Below are 25,810 nucleotides of genomic sequence, written 5' to 3' on the forward strand. Positions count from 1 at the left end.
TAAAACAAGTCCCAACACTTTTAGGAGTTCTCAGCAAGGGAAAGAAGGCAGTATACCATGTAGAGCCAAAGTTCATAGGCCAGTCCCACTTTAAATGGAGCAAAGTGAAATGTGCCCAGGATCACACGGTTTGAAATGCACAAAGTCTTTGCAGAATGTTCAAAAGAGGTTGGGGTGATTCAAGAAGATCAAGTTAGAAGGTCTGGGCCCAACCCAGTTGGAAAGTCAAGGATTTAAGGGTCACCTTGGGCAAACCGAAGAAAGGGAGGCCAGGCAGGACACAGTACTTTAAAGAAAGAGGAAGCTCCAGCGGTGGCAGTTGTTCCTGGCAGTGGTTGCAGTTTGTTGTTTTGACCGGGGAAAGAGAGCATCTCGTCGAGGAGGAAATGTGGAGTCATTGCACTGCACAGGGATGAAACAAGCCGCGGAGTTCGTCGATGAAGGGTGCGTTCCTTTTATTCGCGGTCAAAGTGGTGAAGCTTGGCTATCCGGCCGCCGGGGTGCTTGGCACGGGCGATTCGACCAAGAGACGTCTTTGGAAGGCGAAAAGGGCGAACTGGTTGGTCCCACCAGCTCAGAGGAAGACTCGTCCAACAGAAGATCTTCTCTTGTCGTTTTGGCGAGTTTGTTGCAGCAGGGCTCCACCGGTGGTGTCCTCGTTGCAGATGGCTCAGCTTCTTCCCTCTTCGGATTCTTAGGTCCTGTGGCGACTTCTGAAGTTCCAGTCCCAAAGGCCCTGCTTTTATGCAGAAAAACCCCCATTCAACAGCCTAGCTGTCACTCAAACATGCTGAGTGGTGAGCCGGGCGGCTCACCACTGGCCCAATCGGAACAGAGAATGACTTGAGTTGCTAAGGCAACACAGTCCAGAGTGCTAATTCCCCTCCCCACCCATCCTATGGAACCCAGACAGTGTGGCACCAATTTGGAGGGCTTCTGTGGAGAAGTCCGCCAAAAAGTGGAACAAAGGGCTCGACCTTGGTCAGAGTTACAGAGACGGACACAAACGCCATTTTAGAAAAGAGTTCTGGCAAAAAGACCCAACCGTTGATTTAATATTAAATAAATAAACCGACGGTATCTTTAAAATTGCACCAAAAAGTGGTGCGTTTAAAATCAATGGGAAAATCCCATAGAGAATATTCCGGTGGAATATTTTGTGTGGTAACCACTGCCAATAGCCAGAAACTCGACAAGGGGGGACTGGACAGTGCCCCCTTGAAAACAGACCCAGGGGCAATATAATTAACCCCTTCAAGTACTTCCACAATATAATGGTTTGTACTGGTTCTGTTCACAATTTAAGACTAGTAAAGTCAATGGTGACTTTACATGCCCTTGGAGACAGTCATTCCCAGGGTATGGAGTCTGTTTGGGGGTCACTATGACACCCCTGTGTTACTGCACTGAGGGTGCTGTTTACCACATACACAAAAAAACAGATGATGCCCTATGGAGTAAAAGACTGCATAGCCCAAAATCACACAAATAGTCAGACATCCCTCAAATCATGCCTAAGAGTGGGAGTAAGAGTCTCACTCTTAGCAGGAGAAAAAAACAAACCCCAAAAATCCAGCAAAGCTGCTGGGGGACTCACTAGGTTTGGGAAATTAACCTTATGACAGGATTCTGCCTAACATGTGCGAGCCCCCGACTCCAGCAGGCCGGCTGTTCTGCTACAGAAACAACTGGCGGCTCAGGGATTCTCACTGCACGCCCCCCTAAACACCCCACATAGCCAACAGTCGACCGCATCGTTGACCGATAAGCTACACGCAGTGTCGAAGGGAAGGTCCGAAAAATCCCTGTCCTCTGGGCCTTCGCCACACAACAGGCCTGCAAATCAGATGCAGAAGTCTGGGAAAAGTCCTCGGGTTCAGGTGAACATGTGTCGAAAGAAGCCTCGACAGCCCTGCTAAAAATTCAAAAGATGCGTGAACTCATTAAAAAGCACGTCTCAGACATTCTCTTCAAAGCAAAGACGTTGCAAAACTCCAAATCTTTGAAACCTGTGATTTTGAGGATGGGGACATCTAAGGATGAGAAACTCTGCCCCTAGGAACACCCTCTCTGGGGCAATGCACCACAAATAGCCTCTCGCTCCGGAGCATTTGCCTGCACCTGCTCCCAGTATTGCCATGCTCATCCTAATGGACCTCGAACAGTTTGATAGGGTTATGAGGAGAAAGTCTAGTTTTGTGAATTTTTTTGATCAACACCCAGATCAATTTACCAACCTCCAGGGGCCCCCTCAAAGCAGAGCAGCCAATAAGCAGTCAGACGCCAAAAGAGCCCGCCTGGATACAACACTACCTAGTACCTATACCGATCAAGACTTGTCTGATGACCTACACTATCATGAAACTTAAGGTTCGCAAAACCCTGGCTTATTAGCAGAGCAACGAGACCAAGGGCACATGGAGAATACAGACTAATAGTATGATGATGATTTATACAACATTCAAACTTCAGGCCATATTGACAAATCAGTGCCTGATTCCCCTGTGGATAACCAACTGTAAAAAATCTTCTTTTAAAAGCTGCGGAACACCTTAAAATCGATACCCAGGAGGCACAAGTAGAAAAAGACTCCATAGAGGACATCCTCAGCGAAATGAGATTTGCAGCACAGTTTATTCCGCTGCTCCAATCTGTCCTAAGACTCACTCAGCCTACTTTACTTACCCCCAATCTGACGAGGGCTGTCGACCCTTGCGTTGAGAAGATTTTTAGACCAGCCCCATTGTACATCAGGGGGCAGCTAAAGCCTGACTCTCTAGTAGTAACCACCACAAGGAAGAGAGCGGGCACACCTTTAGTCTCTGCCGAAGCCCCTCCTGACAAGGGGAGCAAAAGATGTACACCGTAGGCAGGAAACTAGCTTCCTCTGCTGCTTACCAAGTGAGGATAGCCAACAAGGCTACACTACTGGTGAGTGATAATTGCCACAAGTGGGACGAGATCTCACAACAGACTCGGCCCTGAGCCCCTAAAGATACGTCTTTTACTAACAGTAGCTGAAGGTAAACGGGTGGCAAGCTGCATCCTAAAGAACAATTTGGACACAGCAGACAATGCAGGGCGGATTGTTGCTGGGGGTACACTCTTCAAACACCATGCATGGCTACGTCAATCAGGTTTCAAGCTGGAAACCCAAGCCACCCTTTTGACTATGCCAATTGAGCCTAACGCCTTATTTGGTAAAGCGGTAAAAAGTGTTGAGGAGGAATATGATGCCCTCAAATCCCTTGGACAACTCACAAACACTTTGTGCAGAGAGGCGGTTTTAACGCATGTTGTTTTAGAAGACAAAACTCCCAGCGGTCCTGCAACGAAAACTAGGGTGGGCAAAATTCATCCTGGGGTTTCTTGTAGGGGCAGACCTCCCAACAAAATTTTCAAAGGGTCCACAGAAGGTCCAGAAGTAGAGCCAGATCCTCCTCCAGATGAGTCTCCACCCCACCAATGCAATGACCACCCACTACAGGTCCCTTCCCATGCCTCTCCAGTAGGAGGTCGCATTTCTCACTTTTCCCACACCAGGGAAGGGGGGCTATTACGTTGGACAAGTGGGTACTTTCCACCATGGCGGGAGGCTATTGCATAGAACACATACAAACACCACCCACCTGCCAAGGCAAACTATGCAGGAGGAACTGCGCATCCTGCTGGAAGAGGTCAAAGCACTGCTGCTAAAAGACGCCATAGAAATCGTCCCAGCAAACAGGTAACAAAGGGTATCTATTCAATGTACATCATTGTGCCAAAGAAAGACCTGACCATGTGCCCTGTCCTAGACCTGTGCCCTGCGAACACTTGTGTCAAGCCTCAGAAATTCCACATGACAATACTACAAAATGCAATCCCACTGCTAAAACATGGGGACTACATGGCAACCGTGGACATGAAAGATGCTTACTTTCATATTTCAATGTTCCCACCGCACAGAAAATACCTGTGCTTCAAAATAGCAAATCAACACTACCAATTGAAGGTGCTGCCCTTCGGCATAGCCTCTGCTCCAAGGGTATTCACCAAGGTATTAGCGGTAGTGGTGACGCACCTACGCGGAGAATCAATCCCAATGTACCCTTTTCTCGACGACTGGCTAAGAACAGGGGAATCCCCTCAAATTTGCAAGCAAAATACCAATAGGACAATCGATCTTCTGTTCCAATTGGGATTCTCAGTCAACGAGAAAAAATAGTCTTGTTGCAAGCAAAACCAGACCGTTCTTAGGAGCTATCATGAAGACTGAAGAGGGGGTAGTCTTCCCCTCAAACGAAAGAGTACAAAACATACTGCTGCAAATACCTCCATCTAGGATCTAGCCGGTTGTCAAATAACCGTACGCAAATCAGTGCGCTTGCTCGGGATGATGACTTCATGCATTTACCTGGATCTGCACGCACGGATGTGCATGTGCACAATGCAAGAGTGGTTAATGAAACTGTGGTCTAGGGCAAGTGGTCAGTGGCACGATCTAGTGGTTGTTTGGCTAGCCCTAGTTCAAGCGCTATGCTGGTGGACAAAGGAAAATCTGCTAAATGGAAAGCCCTTTCACAATCCCACAGTACAAGCGATTGTTGTAAACGGACACCTCAGTCTCCGGATGGGGAGCCCATTACCATGACCACACAGAGCAGGGCCTGTAGACACAGATCACAGTCCAGAATCGCAAACCTTTTTGGAGCTGCTAACAGTGCTCGAAGCCCTACAGGCATTTCCTTTCAAGTGCATATAACAGTACAAGTTCTCACAGGCAGCAGACAGCACCACTGCCATGTTTTACATAAAACAAGGTAGGTGCACACACTCCAAGTCTGTCAACGCTAGCCCAAAAAATGTGGAATGGGTCACTCAAGCTGAACATGGTCCTAGTGTCTGCATGTTCCAGGGGAACTCAATTCTCTGACAGACTGGCTAAGCAGAGATCCCCTACCTGAAGAATCCTGGCGATGTGCGAAGCAATCAAGTCCCGTGCCCCTTTAACATGCTCACCTCAAAGGTGTTTGGAAATCCTCAAGGAGGCACGTAAACCAAAACACCAAACACTGTTACTTTAACAAATAGAAAAGATTTGTAATGTGGTGCCAGTCAAAAATGGTAAACCCAATTGAATGTACCACATCACCCATTATTCATAACATGCTCCACTTATTAGACTCTGGACTAGTATTCAACTCAATCAAGTTTCACCTACTGGCTCTAGCCGTGTACACCACTTCTCAGAACAAGCTTTCCAGGTTGTTAAGGCTTTCATGGAAAAAGTAAATAGGCTTTACACCCCATTTCAAACCCGCTTCTAGGGTGGGATCTCGATGTGGTACTCGCAAGACTTATAGGTCCTCCCTTTGGGCCTATGCACAAACACCTAACATACAAAACTGTTTTTTTGGTGTCCATCACCTCCAGAAGAAGCGTCGGTGAACTACAAGCTTTTTTTTTTCTTTATTTGTATATGGTTTAAACAAAAACACTTTACAAGATTTGAGCTTTGTCAGTGCAAGACCCTTTGTTATCCACAAAGACAAGTTGGTACTGAGAACACACCCGAAGTTTTCACCTTAATTCATATCAAAGTTCCATGTTAACCAATACATTGAACTACCCCTTTTCTTTCAAAATCCTTCAAACTCAGCTGAGCAAAACCTCTATACACTCGGGTGGTTCTTTACTATGTAAACAAGACAAAACCGCTAAGAAAAACAGACCAACTGTTTGTCTCCATTGTACCTGGCCGCAAATGTGATCACGTTTCATAAAACACCTCTCCAGATGGATAGTGAAATGCATACAGCTCGGCTACTCCCTATCAAACAAAACTCTGCCTTTCACACCAAGCGCTGCACACACTCTACCAGGGGTACATGAGCTACTTTGGCTTTTATTGCAATTGCCCCTCTAGGCAACATTTTTAAAGCAGCTACATGGAGTTCCATACATACTTTTCCTCAGCATGAGGTCTGGCATGGATTCATGTGCTCATGCAATTCCCCGTCAGACCGGGAATCCTCAGTAAAAGAAAAAACAGTTTCACTTAAATTACAAACTGTATTTCTCCTTTAAGCCAATCACTGTCCTCTGGGTCATACTGCCCCCATCCAGTGGCAGTCCTCTCCCAGCCATCTGCAGATTTTTACCACACTTCAGTGTTGGGAGTCCTTGAGTTTTGCTCCATGAGCTACTTCTAAGTTTTTTTGTTTTTCAACGGTAAGAAATTATATTTTTGTTCTAAAAAGAGCCCGTGTACTCTTCTCTCCAACTGCCGATAGCAGGGATCCCTTGTCAGTGAATTTCAGCACCCCTCAAGGGCGAAGATCATCAACGTTTTCTTCAGTTTCCAAAAGGCCATCTGGCCTACTTCGCGCCCTCCTACCATGATGGAGGAGGAGGCAGGAAGATCCCTCTTCAGACCCTGCACAACGTGCGGGCTACACGACGTGTTTGTGGAGGACAAACGCCTCCAATGCCTCTACTGTCTCCATCCGCACCACAAGGAAGGAGATTGTGAGATCTGCCTCGGCTTCTTCAAGAAGACGAAATATAGGCACAGTAGACTGGTGGCGTGGCTTAACACCTCTGCCCAGTGCTCTGAGCAGGCTCATGCCTCACCCAGGACTGGTCGGTCGGTCGGTCCTTTGAGGGTGCCTCATTCATGGGGGCCCAAGTCAAGGCCAAGCACTGCAACATACTTGCTAACCCTACCGATTTAGGCGGTAGGACACTGCTTTTTAAGCAGTCCTACCGCCTACCGACTTTCGAGGCCTAAGTACGGATTCTCAGGCCTGTGCCTGAGGCCCCAGAGCATAGCAGCATCCAGGGCGTGACGGCCCATTTCAGATTTTGATTGATGACAGAGGCATGCGCCTGGCCAGGCGCACGCCCCTGTCATCAATCAAAATCTGAGATGGGCCGTCACGTGACTCCGGCTCTGCCCTGTGCACGTGTCTGCCTCAGCCTGTCAGCGTGAAGTGTGCCGGGATCCTTCGGGCAGTGGTCACTGGTGCCTCAGCTAAAGTTGAGTCAGTTACTGTCAGTCTGGACCACTCCACTCTGTCAGGTAAGCTGCACATAGCGCTATAAGGCAAGCACTTCCAGGCGCCGGAATGTCATTTTCTCCCAGGTGTCATTTCATTTTAAAAAACACAAAACTTTGTTTAACTGTGAGCAGGAAAGTCAATTTGCATATCTTTGCCTCATACTGTCTATATTGAGGGATGCGTCCGCTTATACTGTTCTACCAACATCCCTTTGCCCCCACCAACCACATTTCTCTAGCCTGCTCTTCTACTTTGCCGCCTGTGGCCCAATCACGCTGTCCAAGCCATCCTAAAACACCTGCCACTACTGTACACAATACGAGATTACATCTCTGCACTAGGGTGAACGTGCAGAAAGTGCACTCACGAAAAGTACCACACTTCCCTCCTCCTCACGCCCACATTGCTGCCTGGAGCTGACCTCCCCAACTGACGCCAAATGGCCAGCATCACAACCTCATCCACTGCACGCAGCCCATAACCTCAGGCTGAGGCTACGTACTAGGCCAACACTGCACCAGACTTGCCCACAACTTTCAAGGTTAAGAAATCGCCACCTGCAAATGTGCACAGGACCAGGCACACCCAGAAAGTGCTATGCATCCCAGAAGACTTATGGACAATCAACTGAACCCACCTACATCTGCATACTTGCCTGTGACCAAAACAATGTGGGATTTTTCAAGTTTCAAAAATAATACAGAGCATAACAATGACATCACAGGAAATTACAAAGCATACATTGTTGGCAACACGAGCATTCTAAAATGCACGAGCCATCAAACAGCACAACATGGAAAGACGCTCAAATGTTTAAAATGTATAATTGTGAATGGTAAATTGACACGAAATTCAGTTACCTAACTTCACAGAAAATAAACAGAGTTGGTAGGCAATGTTTGCCACTGCTCTGTAGCAGCAGCCTGGCCAGTATATATTTATTTCTGCAATGCAGGTTGAACACTGGACAACATGGAGACTCATACCCACCTCAGTCACTTGCCTTCACGGGTGGTTCATCTAAGGTCTGTCCCGGCAAGAGTGCACAGCAGAGTCATGTAGCTGTCAGATCAGTGGATTGATATGAGCCCATCACTCAAATATATCACTTACCCGCCCACCGCGCAGACAGATTAATTTCCTTAGAGTCACATAAATTACCTGCCCCTGTAAAAAGCAGTAAGATCTGTCACCCAAATCTGTAGGCGGTAGGACTGCTTAAAAAGTAGTAGCCTACTGCCTAAATCAGTAGAGTTGGCAAGTATGCCTTCGAGGCACCCTAGGCTGAAAATGTTGCTGTAGAAATGTCATTCAACGATGTTGCCCTAATTACCAGAGTCAGTCATTTGATTACTATGTTAATTATTATTAGGGAAGCACACCACAAAGAGCCTTGTGGTTTAAAAATCAAATAACAGCGACGTGCGCATGATCCACAGTAAAGAAGGCGCAAAAACAAAGGCACACTGCAAAACACACCAAGCACGTTTACAATTTTAAAAAACACTGTCCCCTGTGTGTCAAAAACAAAAGGGAAAGGTGCTGCTGCTGATTCTACTGTGAAAGGTAAAACATTTGCTCACAAAATGACAATTTTCTGAAAAATCATTGATATACCTCTGTGCAGGTCTTAATTACACTCTTAAACGGAAAATGTCTGGCATGCGTTAGCTGGCAATCAGCTGTTAAGCTCCATCCAGCCTCAGCCAATTGCATCCTTGCACCCCGTATTGCCTGCCCCCTGAAGTGCAGCTCATTCAAATTCAAGTCTGTGTTGCGCTTTGTGCTTTCCATGAGGTCTTGCCCTTTATAAAATACCAGGCATTTTGGGCTCTCTACGCAAGCGCAGCACAGACTGAAAGTGGACCCCCACACAGCTTGTGTCTGAGAGTGCATGCAGGAACGCAAGCTGCACATAAAATGCGGTCACCACATCATACTTGCCAACCCTACCGATTTAGGTGGTAGAATACCGATTTTTAAGCAGTCCTACCGCCGACTTTTTTTTTTTACATTTTTTTTTTGCCCACGCCAACTCGGGGTGTCTAACAAGGGCTCCCCCGAGCTGGCGTAGCGGGAGAAGGCGCGGCATGCAGGCTTTTGCGCCCCTCCGCCGCGGGTGCATTTCACAAAAGGCGCCATTAGCCCCCCACCACGCCAGCTCGGGTGAGTCTTTCAAGGGCTCCCCCGAGTTGAGGCAGCGGGAGAAGGCACGGCATGCAGGCTTTTGCGCCCCTCCGCCGCGGGTGCATTTCACAAAAGGCGCCATTAGCCCCCCACCACGCCAGCTCGGGTGAGTCTTTCAAGGGCTTCCCTAAGCTGGCGTAGCGGGAGAAGGCGCAGCATGCAGGCTTTTGATGTAAAAGGTGCCCACGGCGGTGGGCTAAGGGCGCCCCTCCGCCGCGGGTGCCTTTCACAAAAGGCGCCATTAGCCCCCCACCACGCCAACTCGGGGGAGTCTTTCAAGGGCTTCCCTAAGCTGGCGTAGCGGGAGAAGGCGTAGCATGCAGGCTTTTGATGTAAAAGGCGCCCACGGCGGTGGGCTAAGGGCGCCCCTCCGCCGCGGGTGCCTTTCACAAAAGGCGCCATTAGCCCCCCACCACGCCAACTCGGGGGAGTCTTTCAAGGGCTCCCCCGAGCTGGCATGGTGGCAGAAGGCTTGGCAGGCGCCTCATTGTCATTGTGGCGGGCTCATTCAATGACAATGGACTGCTGAAGCCCTATTCCTATCATTACCTCCTTGCCTGACTATTTTTGAAACTTTAAGATTCCTACAGATTTCTGGTCACAGAATGTTGGCATGTATGCTGCAAGTCCGGTGCCATCGGGGTTGCCACGCAAGCGGGTCCCACGATGGACCTCGCCATGAGCCCCAATTGCCAGCCAAGAGATCAAGCTCCTCCTCGAAAAGGAAATTGTCCAACGTGGCTAAGCTGCGGGAGAAGCCAGGGACGTAAGTGAAGACGGCAGAACTGCCCAAAAAGGCATAATCGGCTCAGAAGTTGTCATCGTTGACGATGGAGCTGGTGGCGGCTGCTCTCAAGAAGGTCAAAGGGGCTGACCCCGTGAAGGTAACCCACACAGCGCAGAAGGTGCCCCTGCCTCCGAGGCGAGAAACCGCTGCAGTGACTTTGGCAAAGTTTTCTGGCAGGCAGGAGAAGAGGATGCAGTCTGATCCCGGATCCGACCCCTCGGGGCGGAAAAAGGGGGCTCGGGGGAGGGGGGGAGGGGGTGCAAGGAGTCCCCAGATCAGCCCCAGACGGTGTCCCAGGCCATGGAAGTTTCGTTCAGACGACGACCTGGAGTCATTACACACCATCCACAAGGAAGACGGCAACGACGACCGTGCAGGGCCTAGTGTTCAGATCATGCCAGCTCAGCTGATGGATATGTGTCTGGACATTCTGTTGACCCTCCCAACTTTGGTGTCGGAGATCCAGAAGAGGATGCCACAGGGCCCGGTTCTTATGGCCCCGCAGGTCCCTGATCTGCCTCTGATAAAGAATAGGAAGTGTCATCCGATGCCCCCATTTCAGCCTCCAAATCTGTTGCGGTGGGACTCTGCAGCCAAGAGCGTCCCCACTGGGTGAGGTGGGGTCGTTCCATTCCATAGTCGCCAAAGCTGCTGAGCTTTTCCAGCTTGTTCCAGAGGTTTTCCTGTAACAGAGGCGCGAGGCCTAGAGGAAGACCATCATGGCAGTGCCCCTCCTGGACGATGTGTGGGCGGAGGGCTTGGCCCTCTTGAAGAATCCTTGCATGACTCCGGCCAAACAGGATAGGCTGGAGAAGAAGTACCAGGTGCTCGAATCTGCACCCAAGTGCCTGAGGTCTCAACCATAGGCTGATTTGGTGGTTTCGGCGGTCGTGAGGAAACGGTTGCCTAACCCGTCTCCGTTTTCAGTATCTCCAGACAGTGAGGGGAAGAAGATAGATGCCATGGGAAGGAAGGTCATTTACACCACGGCATCCAACATCAAGGTGGCCAATGCACTTGAGATCCTAGCCAGGTACGACACAGAGCTGTGGTACAAGCTGGGCCTGATTCTGGAGTTCCTCCCTGACAACAAAAGGATGGATAGAGGCGATCACTTTCTTCCAGGAGGGAGAGGTAGCGTCTGATCACGCCATCACCAGTGGCCTTGGACATTGACGACACGGGGTTCCGACAGATGGAGAACAGTGTCGGCCTTCGTTGTGGGGGCTGGTTAAAGGCCACAAATTTCTGCCAGGAGTTCCCGTGAGGGTGCTGGACATGCCTTTCGACGGAGATGACCTTTTTGGGAAAGTCATTGAGTCCCTGTAGGCCATCAAGGCGGATACAGAGACGGCCTTTTCCCTGGGCACTCTTCAGCAGCACCGCTATACCTTTCGCTCCTCCAGAAGAAAGTCGAGCAGGTCCTCAATGTTTTTCTGGTCGTACTGCCAACCTTCAAGAGCCATGACTCAGGAAGTCTACAGAGGCCGTTCCCATGCCTACAGTGGTGTAGGCCAGTGCTGCCGTTGTTGGCAAGGCAGACGCCGGCACCAAAGCAGACCTTAACGGCCAGGATGTTAGGCCCCCACCCGTGCACCCCGCTGGGAGGCCGGCTGACTGGATTAGTCAGCGAGTGGGAAAAGATCACCACTGACAGATGAGTGCTGGGTGCTCCCGTCCAAGGACATACCCTGGAGTTTCAATACAGGTGTCCACAGATACCTCCAGTGGACTGGCAGGAACAGCACATCCCTCGGCTCTTGGAGGAGGTACGGGCCATGCTATGAAAAGGGGTGATATAGGTGGTTCCCCGACTACTACGGGGCTCCGTACTCTAGTCCAGATACTTTTTAGTCAAAAACAAGACCAGGGGCTGGAGGCCCATTTTGGACCTGCAACGTCTGAACAAGTACCTCAAGTCCCAACAATTCCAGATGGTCACCTTGCAGCATGTGCTTGGCCAACTGGAAAAAGACTGACGTCGCTGGAAATGGAGAACACCTACTTCCACATGCCCATTCACAAAAAACACAAGGTTTCTACGCTTTGTAGTGCAGGGACAGCCCTACCAGTTCCAGGCCCTTCCTTTCGGCTTGTAGTCAGCCCCCAGGGTGTTCACAAAGTGCCTTGCACCGGTGGTGGCCCTTTTGCATCTACAGGGGGGTGGGGGAGGTACATGTGTACCCATACCTCAACGACTGGCTCATCTGGGTTACCGGTCAGATACACAGAAACTAATGTCCAGCTGCCGACAGAGCTTGGATTCTCCATCAATTCTCCAGAGTCCTGCTTGAAGCCATCGCAGAACGCGCTGTTCCTAGGAGCCAGACTCCACACGGTCTCCTGCCATAACATCGCCCTCGGAGGAGAGTAGCAGCCATTCAGGGGACAGTGCAACACCTGTTGTCAATGAAGGCAGCCACGGTGCAAGCTACCAAGTCTGCAGGTTACAGATACGACCGCCTCAGGAGTTCCTGGATGCTCGCTGGATACAGGTGTCTGAAAGCTTCATGGACAACATCCGGGTCGACGAGGAGTTCCGTCGGGCAGTAGGGTGGTGGGCGTTCACTCCAACATCACCTGGGGCAAACGGTTTCAGATTCCCACCCCCCATACCAGGAAACTGTCACCACAGATGCTTTCCTGGCAGGCTGGGGAAACCACATCAGACATCTGTATGCCAGAGGCCTGTGGCTGCCGGAGGAGAAGCATCTCCATAAAAATATCATGTAGCTATGGGCAGTGTTCTGGGCCTTCAAGTCGTTCCTTCCGTCTCTGAAGGGCAAGGTGGTGAGGAACTTCACTGACAACACCACCATGATGTTCTACATCTGGAAGCAGGGTGGCACTTGATCCCCAGCGCTCTCTAAAGGGGCGCTGGACTTGTGGCACTGGGCTGTCAGTCAGGGGATGTTCCTTGTTCCTCTTCACCAGGCGGGAGTTGAGAACACCATTGCAGGCTCCCTCAACAGGGAATTGCGCTCCTTCCACAAGTGGAAACTGGGCAGGATCAGGTGGACCACATCTTCAAGTGGGGCAGGCCCCAGATGTGTTTGCGGCGGCGAACTCTAAATGCCAGACGTTTGCCAGCAGATTCCACCAACCGAGGAGCCTTGCATATGATGTCCCGTGGGAAGGCCTGTTTCTGTACGCGTTTCCTCCGTTGCCTCTCCTGCTCTGAGTCATCAATGCACTTGGACCATGCCAATGCTGGATGATACTCATTGCCTCGGTGTGGCCGAGGCAGATTTGCTATCTGGACCTTCTCAGCCTGTCAGCGGAGCCTCCGGTCAAGCTGCCGGTGGTTCTGGATCTTCTTACCAGAGAAGGAAGCGCAGTCCTTCACCACGACCCAGGATTGCTGAACCTGAGGGCTTGGCTCCTGCAGCCATAGAGTTTGGAGGAGGAGTCTCAGATCATCACCCCTCTGAGGGTCACAGCGCCGTAGATTCGTCTATACTTGATATCCTTGGCCAAGGCCGGACTGGCGCATACCTCCATTAAAGTACATCTGGCGACTATCTTCCACTACACCAGGTCTCCAGAAAGATCTTCACTTTGGCCTCATGGACTTGTCAGGGAGTTCCCAAAGGACTTTTCCGGTCTTTCGACCAAGTGCCGGAAGTTTGCCAGCAGGTTTCCCCAGCCGGGGAGCATGGGGGATGCATTCTTCTTTCCCTTGGGAAAGCCTGTTTCTGTACGCGTTGCCGAACAACGCGTACAGAAAGTACGAGTTATCAATCAACTCAGACGGTGCCGGTGCAGGAGGATCCTCGTCGCACCAGCGTGGCCGAGGCAAATCTGGTACCCAGTCCTTCTCGGTATGTCAGTGTCCCCTCCAGTCAAGCTGCCAGTGGTCGTGGATCTTCTCGCCAGGGAAGGAGCAATCCTGCCCCACACCCCAGGATCGCTGAACCTGAAGGCCTGCCTCATGCAGCATTAGAGTTCAGTCGGTATGAGTTGCCTGTGGACTGCAGGGAGGTCCTCGCCAAGGCCAGGGCGTCATCGACTCTGAAGTGTGTACGGACACAAATGGAAGTGTTTGGTGCCGGTTGCAGGAGATTAACCCTCTGAGCGTCACAGCTCCCCAAGGTCTTCCGTACTTCTTGTCATTGGCTAAGTTGGGGCTGGGGCACTCCTCCATCAAGGTGCATCTGGCGGCTATATCCCATTGCACTAGGTCTCTACGTGACGGTCTTCTCTATGGTCGCACTGTCTAGTAAAGGAATTAATCAATGGACTATTCCATTGATTCCCGCCGGAGAAGGCTCCTTCCCTGGCGTGGGAACTCAACGTGGTGCTGACTAAGCTCATGGGGCCCCATTCGAGCCGATGCATCAAGTTCTGCTTAAGTTCCTGTCTTGGAAGACCACTTTCATTGTGGCCATCACCTCTGCTAGGAGAGTAGGTGAGATCCCTGTCCTGCAAGCGGCCTTACTTGACTTTCCACGAGATGAGGGTAGTGCTGCGGATGCACCCCTCCTTCATGCCCAAGGTTCCGTTGAAATTTCATCTCAGTGAGCCCTTGGTGATACATGTGTTTTTTTTTCCAACGCCTTTGTCGCCGGCTGAAAGGACTTTGCACTCGCTGGATGTGGCTCAAGCGCTGAAGTTGTATGTGGTCCGCACAAAGTTTCCGGAAGACTTCTCTGCTTTTTGTTAACTTTGGTCCTGTCAACCATGGGAAGGCCTTGTCCAAGGCTTCCATCTCCAGGTGGCTCTCCGGCTGCATCAGTCATTGTCACTGGTTGGCTGGTTGGCTGTCCGAGAGCCCATTCTACCAGAGCGATCGATGCAACGACTGTTTTCCTGTCTGGTGTGCCTCAGGTAGACAACTGCAGGGCTGCTACGTGGAGGTCTACGCATACCTTTGCGAAATTCTACTGCGTCGACAGGTATTCCAGGGAGGAGTCCTGGGGCGGCCAAGCAGTTCTAAGCAACCTGTTCGCTTGAGGGGAGTTTGTTCCAGAGATAAGAGTTGATTGCTTCTGTTGAGCCTTGCCACCTCCCGTGGTGTGTAATGTTGTACTGCTATTTATTTGTTATTCATGAGCATGTGAATCCATGCCAGACCCCATGATGGAGAAGTAAGTTACTTACCTGTAACTATTATTCTTCAGCATGGGTCTCGCATGGATTGACATGCAAACCCTCCCTCCGACCCCTCTTCGCTGCTCTTGGTCATACTGCCACTTTATGTGCTTACCAAATCTGAAGATGGCTGCCAGAGAAGGGGCTTAGGGTGAGGAATGTCATTGGATGAGGGCAGTATGACCCAGAGGACAGTGATTGGTTTAAAGGAAAAATACAGTTTGTTAGTGAAAGTGAAAACTGTTTTTTCTTTTACTGAGGATTCCCGGCCTGACGGCTGGGAATATTCATGAGCATGTGAATCCATGCCAGACCCATGCTGGAGAACAATAGTTACAGGTAAGTAACTTGTTATTTACTCAGCATTACTGCATTGACACATTCTAAAGCAGTTTCACAGTTGGACAAGCGGTGCTGAAACATCGATTTGCTGCTGTACCTTCTAACAACCCACCACCTCCTCCAGATACTGCTCTCTAGTCTATGCATAGCATGTGATCTAAGCAGATCTACAAGCCTCAGAAGGGTTACATTACTTACTGTAATTGTATTTGATGGTTGTATCTGCTTAGATTCACATGCGCCCACCCTTCCTCCCCTGTAGAGTAGAAGGTGCCATAGAGTAGTAAAACCAGAAAACCTCAATCTTCTTTAATACATCTGTACTCACACTACACTTCATGCTGCCTCATGTCAGAAACAAAACAATCTGATGGACGTTGATGCATGAAGGACCATTGGTACGGGAGATGTCGCACTAGGGATGGTATTACTGGCAAGCCTAGTCTACGTCCCTTTGTTAGGGACAATTCTCAATGTGCTAATTCCCTTCACCTTAGAGACCCCCAGCAACTTTGCTGGATTTTGAGGACTTGATTTTCTAACTTGGAGAGAGTGTGACCCTTTTTCCCATTGTCTCATGTATTTTCATGTGTGTTTTACTCTTGTGTTTTCTTTGGTTATGGAGTCTAAACCACTCCATAGGCATCATCTTTTCATTTGTGTCACACAACACTCTCAGTGCAGTGGCACAGGGAATCCTTTCAGGCTTTCCCAAGGTTTAAATACCTTCTCTGGGATAAACTACTGTTTCCCAGAGTAAGTAAAGTGAAATTGACTTTACTAGTCTTTTAAAATTCATAGACCCAGCACACCCCATTTTACAATAGTGCTGGAGGTGTTACTTAGTATCCCCTGTCTCTAGATACTCCTGTAGCAGTCAAATGCTACCCGTTCCTCTCAGGAACAACAAAGTACCATGATTTTTCCTGCCCGCAAACTATTCATAGCTCCCGTAACATTAAATCACAGGAGCCATGTTTTTCAAGATGGCGTCTGAGTCCCCTCTGTAAAAACAGGTCCCAGTCTTCTTTTTTCACCATTTCTTTGTGGAAAGGTCCTTCTAGAGTTTCTCTGCGCGCCAACCCAGGTTTGGTCTTTGTTCATTCGCCTTTGGCGGGCTTCAGGATTGAAGACCGCCTCTGGCACCTGAGTGTCTGGGGTGGGCAGGAAGTGAGGGAGGTGCCCCAAACTATGTGTGCTTAGTCTCCTAGGAGAGACCCAAATGCACTCTGTGGTGATTGGCTGGCTGACTGCCCGGCAAGGACAGCCACCCTGCAGGGTGAGTGACAGCTAGGATGGAATGAATGGGATAGAACTGAATACAAGGTGAGTCTCTTGGCTTGGAAGGCAGTCGACCACTGGAACGAAAGAACCGAAGACGAGATTGAAGAGGACGGCTGTTGCAACTCCTGGACCGTTGGTTTACCCGGTGAAGCCCTGCTGCAGGTCCGAATCGCCAACTTCACCTCAACAGAGGAGCCCTGCAAGGACGTCTTATCTCTTTGAGTTGGTGGGAGCAATCAACTCAACAATAAGCCACCTGGACACCTATCTTAGCTGGTTGCATTTTCCTCAGAGTGCTACAGGAAACGTATAACCAGAGAGGGACACCAGCTTGTGTGCATTACTTACAGCCACTGCAATTGAAGTTTGCCAGTTGCAAGCTTTTCGACCAGTCCCTGTGCAGGAGTCCCCCGACGTTCTCCCTCTTGTCCCCACGACTGAGACCTAGTAACAGCGAGATCTGCAGGAACTGCTGGGATCAGAAGTCATCAGCTGCATCTTTTTCTTCATTGAAAGGTACTGTGAAATGAGACAGAGTACTTCCCTCTTGTGGTGCAAGTGCTTGAAACCTTTGCAACTCGTAGGCCTAATCAGCTTGTGACCCAACATATGATTCTTCTTTTTACAAACTACTTCTGATAACTTGTGCAGAGACTTTACAGTTTACTTACCAGAACTGCTTTATCCTATCCAAGACTTTAGCCCATTGACTTTGGCCTAGTCTATTGAATTGAATTGACTCTTCTGGTGAACTCCACGTATTTGCACTGTCTAAGAGTAATTGTAAGCTTTCATTTTCTAATAATCTTTGCCTTTTACTCCTCTTGAAAAGTATTCTGAAATAGTATTGAACTATATTTGTGTTATATAATTTCCTCCTTATGAATGTTTTATAACTGACTGATAAATTAATAAGTATTTATCAAATAAACCTCGAGTGTAAGAGTTTATTTGAAAACCTGCAATTGTAGACCTCTTTGTAACATCATTACTGCTCACGTTCCCCTCTTGAGATCAGCCTGGCTGCTCAGCTCCGCTACCAAAACTGCAGTACAGACTTATACCAAAGGTTGGTTTGCTTACACCACATCATTTGTGTGAAGTGGTCCCAGAAGGTACTGCATACAAACTCTGCCTAATACCCTTTTCGAGTTTTGAAAACAAAAGAATGTAATACTCTGCGGCTACCGCTAGATGTCGGCCTATGCATAGCATGTGAATTTAAGCAGATAACAAGCATCAGAAATAAGATCACGGTGAGGAATGTATGCCATATAAAGGACTTTACTTACAATAATGTGCTTTTTCTCTAGCGCTTTCGCCAAAGTGCTTTACATATAACATATTTACATACAGTATCACCCAAACCAAAGTGGATATTAATTTAATCACGTTGTTAGGATGTAAGGCTGAGTTGGCCTTGCAGGTATTGGAAATTGCGACCTGCAGATCAGCAAACACACAGATCTCACTGCAGCAGCAAGTTCTCCTCTTGCTGAGCTATATTACGAGCAATGATCCAATCACAGATTGATTAAAGAACTGATGAGTGTGGTAGTGTTCTTTGTTCAAATGGGGGGGAAGGACTCATTTGATCAGTGACAGTTGGGAATGCTGTTTTGGTTGCTGTTGGGCAAGATTTAGTTTGTTGCTGCTTTCCCTCCACAGACATCAGTTGGACACACAATGTTTTGCTTCCGTTTTGCACCTGTTTTGTCGTTTGGAGGCCAGTAAAGGTCTTTTGGTTTCACTGGCCTTACTAAGCTCATCTGTTTTGGCCCACTGATCAGTCTTTATGGCTGTCAGTGCTGTAGAACAATGTTCTCTAATAGAATTCTTGTTTTTTTTTCTTGCATACACCCTATGCTTACAGCGTAGTGCGTTGCAGACACTTTGCATCCATGTATCCTTGTTATTTGCAACTTTGTTGTACTAACGTGATGTGCCCAAGATGACGTGCTGCGGCAGGGGAAACCTTTTTACTGTTAGTTTTGTCTCATGCACTTTTGCAGTTTGCCACTTAATAGAGTACCATATACTCTCAAATGGCTGTCTCATGAGATCTTTTTGTTTTGCTTTCTTACTTCTCTGAAAGAACTGGCATTGCCATATATGAAAAAGTATTTCCCAGGTAATGTTCAAGATTTCCTGAGAAAAGCATCAGTCTGTGGCCGGATGTGGGGGCTGAGTCTGTCTGGACCATTCCAAATCCATGCCAAAGCGTCTGCTGCTGGGTAGATGTGAAGGCCAAAGGTTGTCAGGATTGGACAGCCCCTGCTGGTTTGAATGGTGCAGATCCTTATCATTGGTGGGCATAGGGGCGAATCTAGCTCTAATCCTGTTTAAAAGGGGGACTCATTCAGCCATTCAGCTGATCAATGTTGGAGCCTAGACCACTATGAAGAAGAATATCCTGCTGAACTCCCAGAACCTTTTGTTGGAAGCCAGACAGCAGCAGCACTCCAATCGTCCCGGCGAAGCCCTGCTTTCTTGCTGATCTCAATTGGTGCTTCGTCCCCTGAACCGGTGGGAACAACCTTTCTCAACCCCTGCTTGAGGACCTTGCCTCCTTGCCTTTGGAAGCCTTCGGAAGTATCCCATGACCATCTTTTGAGCTGACCAGCTTTCTCCTGGGCTACCACGTTGCATCAGTCATTGTCCCAAGTTGATGCTTGGGACTCTGCAGATCCTTGACATATGAAACAAGCACCCCCCTGCAGTTGCAGCTCTCCACCCAAAAGGGGTGCCTTGCAAGACCAGTTTTTGTTCTTGCTACAAGGGCCATCTGCCACCATTTCTTTGGCCTGGCCATCGCTGAGTGTTAGGACAGATTTTCTATACTCTGGCCTGGTGGACAGATGTATAGACGGCCAATCTAGTTTAGTGACCGGGACAACTCTGGCAGCTGTAGCCAAACCAGTTCAATGTAGGTGGACAAGTGGTCTAAACAAAGTCAAGAGGTGGTGAGCTTGTAAGGGGCCCTCAATGAGCACACACAGTGGAAAGTCAGGGAACGAACTTGACTATTAGTTATAGAAATACGTTTTTATGGCCATATAATACTATGGAAAATGACTTCTAGCATGTAATATCACACAACACTAAATAAGATACATATATACAATCACAGGAGTAGGACAAAATACATAAACCCCTGAAAAGGAAGGCAAGCATTAGTATGCTGCACTACAAGTCCACAGAGATGCATCACTAACTTTAGATATCCATCCCTAAGATGTATGGGGCCTTGTGCCCAAAAGTTCAAAGTTCCACACAGGTTTGTGAGACTGGAAAAAGAAATAGTGTAGGGCTTCTGGGGTCCAATTAAGAGTTCCAAGTGATGGATGACAAGTTCTTCTATCTAACAAAAGTATCCCCAACTTTCGGAGTGCTTGCACAAGCAAGCGATTGCAAAGTAGACTGTTGTAAACGTAACTAAACTTTTAAAAAGGGAGATAAGGGTTCATGTGAGTACTGTTACTGTTGTAACTCACACCCCGTACTCCAATTCTTCTTAGGACTTGGCAGGTCTTCTGAAGAGGGCCCAAGGTCGCTTTTCCTGCCGTCAGCTTCTGCCATTGATGCCCAGGGACTGGTGCAACGTCTTCAGGTTGGAGAATACAGAAGAACTCTATGCAGGCCCCCCTCCGCACAGGACTGGATGCAGTAGAGCTGTTTTGGACAGACACCGATGCCCTGCAACGCTTGAGGACTCACTTGGTCGGTACCCCTTGATGCTGGAACCACAAAATCTGGCAGAGGAGTCCTGTAGCACAAACTGCCCAGCTCCTACGTTCTGCAGCAAGGTAGCCCAACCTCTGAGCTGGTCAGCCACTGGGTGATCCAGGGACACTGCTGAGGGCTCTTCTTTACAGGACTCCGAGCTGACGTTGAGAATGGATGTTTTCTTCGGAGCTCCTTTGGAGGACTGCTGGAGATGTTCAACAAGACCGGGCTCTTCCAGGACAGCAGCATAAGTTGGTTGCCAGGCCTTCTTCAAATGGTTACACGGTCTCCTTGCAAGACTTGCAGCTGGACAGGATACTTGGCTACTTCAGTTTCTTCCAGGATCTCTCTGAAGTGGGTACAGGGGTCCTCTTCTTATCCAAAAAGCCAGATAAGAGTCGAAACTCCCACTAGCCAATCAAAGATCTCTCCTCCACACACACACCCCAACAGTGGTCCAATCAGGACCACTGGTGGCACAGCTCATGCATACCAGTCTGACACTCTGAAACCAGTTTGTGGTTTGGGACCAGACAGTCCCAACCCATTTACTGGCAGCAAACACACATGGCATCTGCTTTCCCAGGCACTGGAGTCCATAGAATGTTGCTTTCCTCACGGGTCAGGAGAAGGGTTAGTGACAAAATGGCAAAGGGATAAACGGAAAACCTCATGGCATGGCCATGTTTGGACACTAGCCACAGTAGGTAGCCAAACACAGTAAAAGCAGTAAGGGTAAATAAAGTAAAATGCACCAAAAAAATAGCAAAAAGTAAATGCTGCCAGCAGCTTGCCCATTATGCACACCTAAAGTAAACAAAATCCTGAGTGTTAGTTTAGGGTAGAACAAAGTGTACCCCATTGTACTACATTGTAAGATGTATTGCACAATGAGAACAAGTTACCAAAAGTGGCAACAAAGTAACAAGACTATTGGAAACTGTTTCCTGGTACTGACAGCTTGAAGGACATGTCGGTTTCCCCATGGAGGATGCCACTGTAGTGAAGGCTTCACTACACTGTAGATAGTTTATATTGGCATTCTCCCTATCTAGGAGTAAGTTCAGAATGCACTGCAATGTTTACCACTGCTAGAGTTTGGACTGACTTGCTGGAAACCCTGCATGTAGGTACATGTTGGTCTTCCTTAACGCCTCACCACAAAGCCTCCTAAGACCACCTATATGTTGTATGGACACAAGTTAAAAGAATATGGAGGGTTCAGTCTTTCTAGGTTTTCATACCCTGAAGGGCATAATTGGATGTCATTTCGATTAGCCATTTTTGATTTCCTGAAATTCCTTCCAGCAGAATTAGTCAATCTAATGTTTTTTTTTTTATAAGGCAAAGGATTTTCTTTAAAAAAAGTAGAATGTTTATCTTGAGTGCATTTTCAGATTTTCATGTAAATCCATTCTTTCCTCCATTTTATTTCTAAATAATTTTAGAGGAATGTTTTTGCTTATAGAACCCTTGAATAGTTACTTAATAGAGCTGAAGCATCCATTAAAAGTATCTTATTTTGCCAGTGTTAAAGGTGAAACTGTTTAAGCAAAGTATGTCTTAGACCTGTATAGGTTATTTTTTCCACACATCTAGGATACCGACTCTTGCAATTAAGGATAGGGTTTTAATGCTATTCCTTTTCTATTCAGATTATTTACCTGTGGATCCAGATGAGTCCAGTCGGCCAAGGAAGTCTACCCTGCAACCTGTGGTCCACCTTAAGGCACGGAAAAAAACAGAAAAGGTGGGCAAGTGGAAATGCAGTTTTGGGTTTAGGCTTACTGTCACTCAATGAATCTGTGACAAACTTCATAACCACAATAATTCGTCCTCCAATTTGATCTTTTCTCACTGCCGCTCCAGTTTGTCCTGCTTATTTCACATCCCTCTTTGTTGCTCCATATGTCTTCAAACCATGATGAGCCTCTTTCCTTGTAGCTTTTATTTTCACTTCCTACAAATTAGTACCAGCTTCTCCACTAGCGCTCTTCCTCTGCACCCCCTTTTTTTACTTGCAACCTACAATGTGAATTATCCGTTTTGTTTCATTTTGATAGGATCTTTTTGCTATCACTACTTCTGGCCCACTCCCGAATGGCTGCAGTGGCAGATTAAAGCCTTCTGAGGATGGAATCCACAGAATCCGCATAGACTTCAAAGTGAGTATGGCATACGGGCTAGGGCAGGTCCTCCTACCTCCTTCACCTCCCATTATGCAGGGAACTGCAATAGTATATTCTGCATTTATTTGATCACACACATACGCCTTGGGCAGTTCCACAAAGCTGTTTCTGTAGTCATGTTGGTAGGTTCAATCCTTCTGTCATAGCGGTTTTGTGATATGAATATCGATGCTCTTTTCTTACTACACAAGCATCCTCTATTGTTGGACTATCAAAATAAATCTGATCCTTTGTAATGCATACATTTCTAGCGTCATCTTGTTCATACTACTGTGTACGCCATTCATCCCTCTTTCAGGGTTTCAACTCCCTCTTGTGTATTCATGACAACTATTCATGCGGTGATCATGTTGGATTCCCATCTAACCAACATTGCTCTCTTTCAGGAAGACTGTGATGTTGAAAACGTGTGGCAGTTGGGTGGACTAAGTGTCCTGACTTCTGTGCCTGTAGCCCCACAGCTAATGTGCCTCCTATGTGCCAGCAGAGGACATCATGAGGTATGTTGATATATGGCCATATCTAGTCCACCGCTCTAGGCACCACCTGCTCCAACATTAATGACCACCTTCTTATAAGCACCTATATAAACCTTTATAACCATGTACACATATCAGAACTGATACTCCTAGGTCTCAATCCCTTCACCCAATATTTATGGGATGTCTGCTCCAACAGGTGTTAGGGAGAATTCTCAGACATGTGCTAATTCCTCTCTACCTTAGAGACCCCCAGCTCTTTTGCTGTACTTCAGGACTTTGATTTTTTTACCTGGAGGGACTGAGACCCTTTTTGCCCACTCTCGTATTTTAATGTGATTTTGAACTCTCGTTTCTTTTGGTTGTAGAGTCTGACAAACTCCATAGGCATCATCTTTTTACATTGTCAAACAGCACCTTCAGTGCAGTGGCCCAGGGAAGTCTTTTATATTTCCAAAGGTTTAAATACCTTCACTTGGATAAACTATTGTTTCTAAGAGCAGTGAAGTGAAATTGACTTCTTACTTTGTCACTTTCTAGACCCAGCACACACTCGCACTATTCTACAATAGGGTGCTGGAGTGGTTACTTAGTATCCCCTTTGTCTAGCTTCTCATGTAAAAAATGTTACCCTTTCCTCGATGAATGGCTGGTGGCAGTGGTTTACTTTTAACTACCGTGGTGTGCATTTATCGCGGGCTGCGTTCGCAGCTGCAGTAGAGGCCCCAAGGGTGCCATTTTTGTCAAAATGGCCCTGGTCTTTTTTTCGCCATTTCTTTGTGGAAAAGGCCCTTCTTGAGATTTACTCTGTGCACCAAACCAGGTTTGGTCCCTTCGTTTGTTTTGCCTTTGGCGGGATTCACAAGTGAAGCCCGTCTCTGGCTCCAGGGTGTCTGGCGGAGGCAGGAAGCGAGGGTGATACCCGAAACTCCCCGTGCTTAGTCTCCTAGTAGACAGGAATGTACTCTTAGGTGATTGGCCGGCTGGCTGTCCAGCAAGGACAGCCACCCTGCTGGGTGACTGACAGCTAGGCTGGAATGAATGGGAGAAATGTGCATAAAAGGCGAGGCTTTTTGGTTTGGAAGACAGTCGACCACTGGACTAAGGAATCAGAAGAAAAACTTGAAGACACCTGCTGCAACTCCTGGACCGTTGGTTTGCCCTGTGAAGCCCTGCTGCTGTGCTGAAACTCCAATTTCGTTTTGACTAGAGAAGTTCTGCAAGGACGACTTCTCCCCTTGAGTTGGTGGGACCAATCAACTCCAAAGTAAGCCACCTGAACAGCCTCTTGGAGCTGGTATCATGATCAGTGGCCCAAGAACACAGACACCTCACCATCAATTGATGGGGGTAATAGGTCACAGGATGCATACACACTGGGGGCGCGGCTGGACTCAGTCCTGGCGCCTTTGGCGCCAGGCTCATGTAAGGATCTAAGCAGGAACACTTTATTTTTGTGTAAGAGTGCTTTATTTACAAGAACTATTTCCATGTGCTTTTATTTCGGTAACATTTCCACGTGCATACTGTTGGGGTGTGGCTCCCCAGGCCCACGAGCACGTGTAGACTCTAGGAGTTGCAGGGTGTGGCAGGCAGGCCAGGACTAGAGGGCGTGGCCCCAGGAGCTCAGCTGTATAAGCTGTTCCATCTCCAAGGCCAGCGAGTCGTGTTACTTTGCATTCGCGTGCAACGTGACGCTCCCCCTGCTTGGACCAGCTTACTTACATTTTGGAACCCAGAGTTCATCCTGCATACTCAACTCTTGGAATCTGGCGTTCATCGTTTCATCTGCATACTCATCCTCTGGAACCCAGCGATCTTGATCCCGACGCTGCGTTCCTCATCCACGGACTCGATTCCTGTGAAGAAGACAAGGTTAGACAGCTATCACCCATCAGTCTAGGATCGCGCCGCATTCAAACCACGCACGCATCCCTAGCAGACCACTTACCTGTTACCGGGCCATCGTGGTTTCATTCCTCGTTCGCTCCGGCTGCCATCTCTTGCTCTGCAACTGCTGCAGGGCCCGCAATATCACCTACGCGGGGAGAGAGCAAAAGAACGACATTAAAGGAGGAGCGGACAACAATACAGGAACGATCTATACAAATACAGCGAAAGCAGGCTGAAAGCAAATGAACTATCAACCAAAGCAGGCTGAAAGCAAACAGGCGAGGGAAGACAAACAAACACCTGGAGAGAGGTGGATTAGTCACAGCTGGACTGGACTACCACATGCAGGAACCAGTGAAGGAACTCCGCCCCTGCCAGAAGTAGCAGGACCGAGAGCTCATCCATAATAATCAGGTGAGCCTTCTAGGGGCAGCGCAACCTACGTGAATCACGTCTTGGGAGGAAGGGTTTGGAGGGTCACAGACTGGCATACTCACGTCCCCTTATATCCTCACAGGAGCAGTCCTGAGCAGCACTTCCTAATGCCGCAGTTCACTGCATAAGTACAGAGAGAGAGAAGCAACAAGGGCGACCTAATCCCTGGGAGGGCTGCAACTGTGCCCCAGCGCCTCCGCTGAGACCAGGTGAGCGTAACAGCTGGTTGAAATTCCACTGCAGTTGCTGCTGGAACCGAATACCCAGGGAGAGGAACACCAGATTGTGCGTGTTGCTTTTAAGTTGGCCAAGAGCTCCAGGAAGATCCTCCGGACTCCCAGGAAGCAAGACTGA

The 25,810-nt window shown here is 48.4% G+C and overlaps 1 protein-coding gene across 4 annotated transcripts in view; it reads left to right on the plus strand.

The window, feature by feature from the left end:
• Positions 1 to 25,810, plus strand: part of KMT2B (lysine methyltransferase 2B) — a 1,990,704-nt gene that overhangs the window by 649,948 nt on the left and 1,314,946 nt on the right. For all 4 annotated transcript variants that reach the window (XM_069604859.1, XM_069604860.1, XM_069604861.1 and 1 more), the window contains 3 exons: positions 22,116 to 22,210; positions 22,524 to 22,625; positions 23,036 to 23,149. In XM_069604859.1, coding sequence (XP_069460960.1) covers positions 22,116 to 22,210; positions 22,524 to 22,625; positions 23,036 to 23,149 — 311 coding nt within the window. The remainder of the gene's footprint in view (positions 1 to 22,115; positions 22,211 to 22,523; positions 22,626 to 23,035; positions 23,150 to 25,810) is intronic.

Source organism: Ambystoma mexicanum, chromosome 1p, assembly GCF_040938575.1.
Source record: "Ambystoma mexicanum isolate Mex_15411 chromosome 1p, UKY_AmexF1_1, whole genome shotgun sequence".
Taxonomy (NCBI): domain Eukaryota; kingdom Metazoa; phylum Chordata; class Amphibia; order Caudata; family Ambystomatidae; genus Ambystoma; species Ambystoma mexicanum.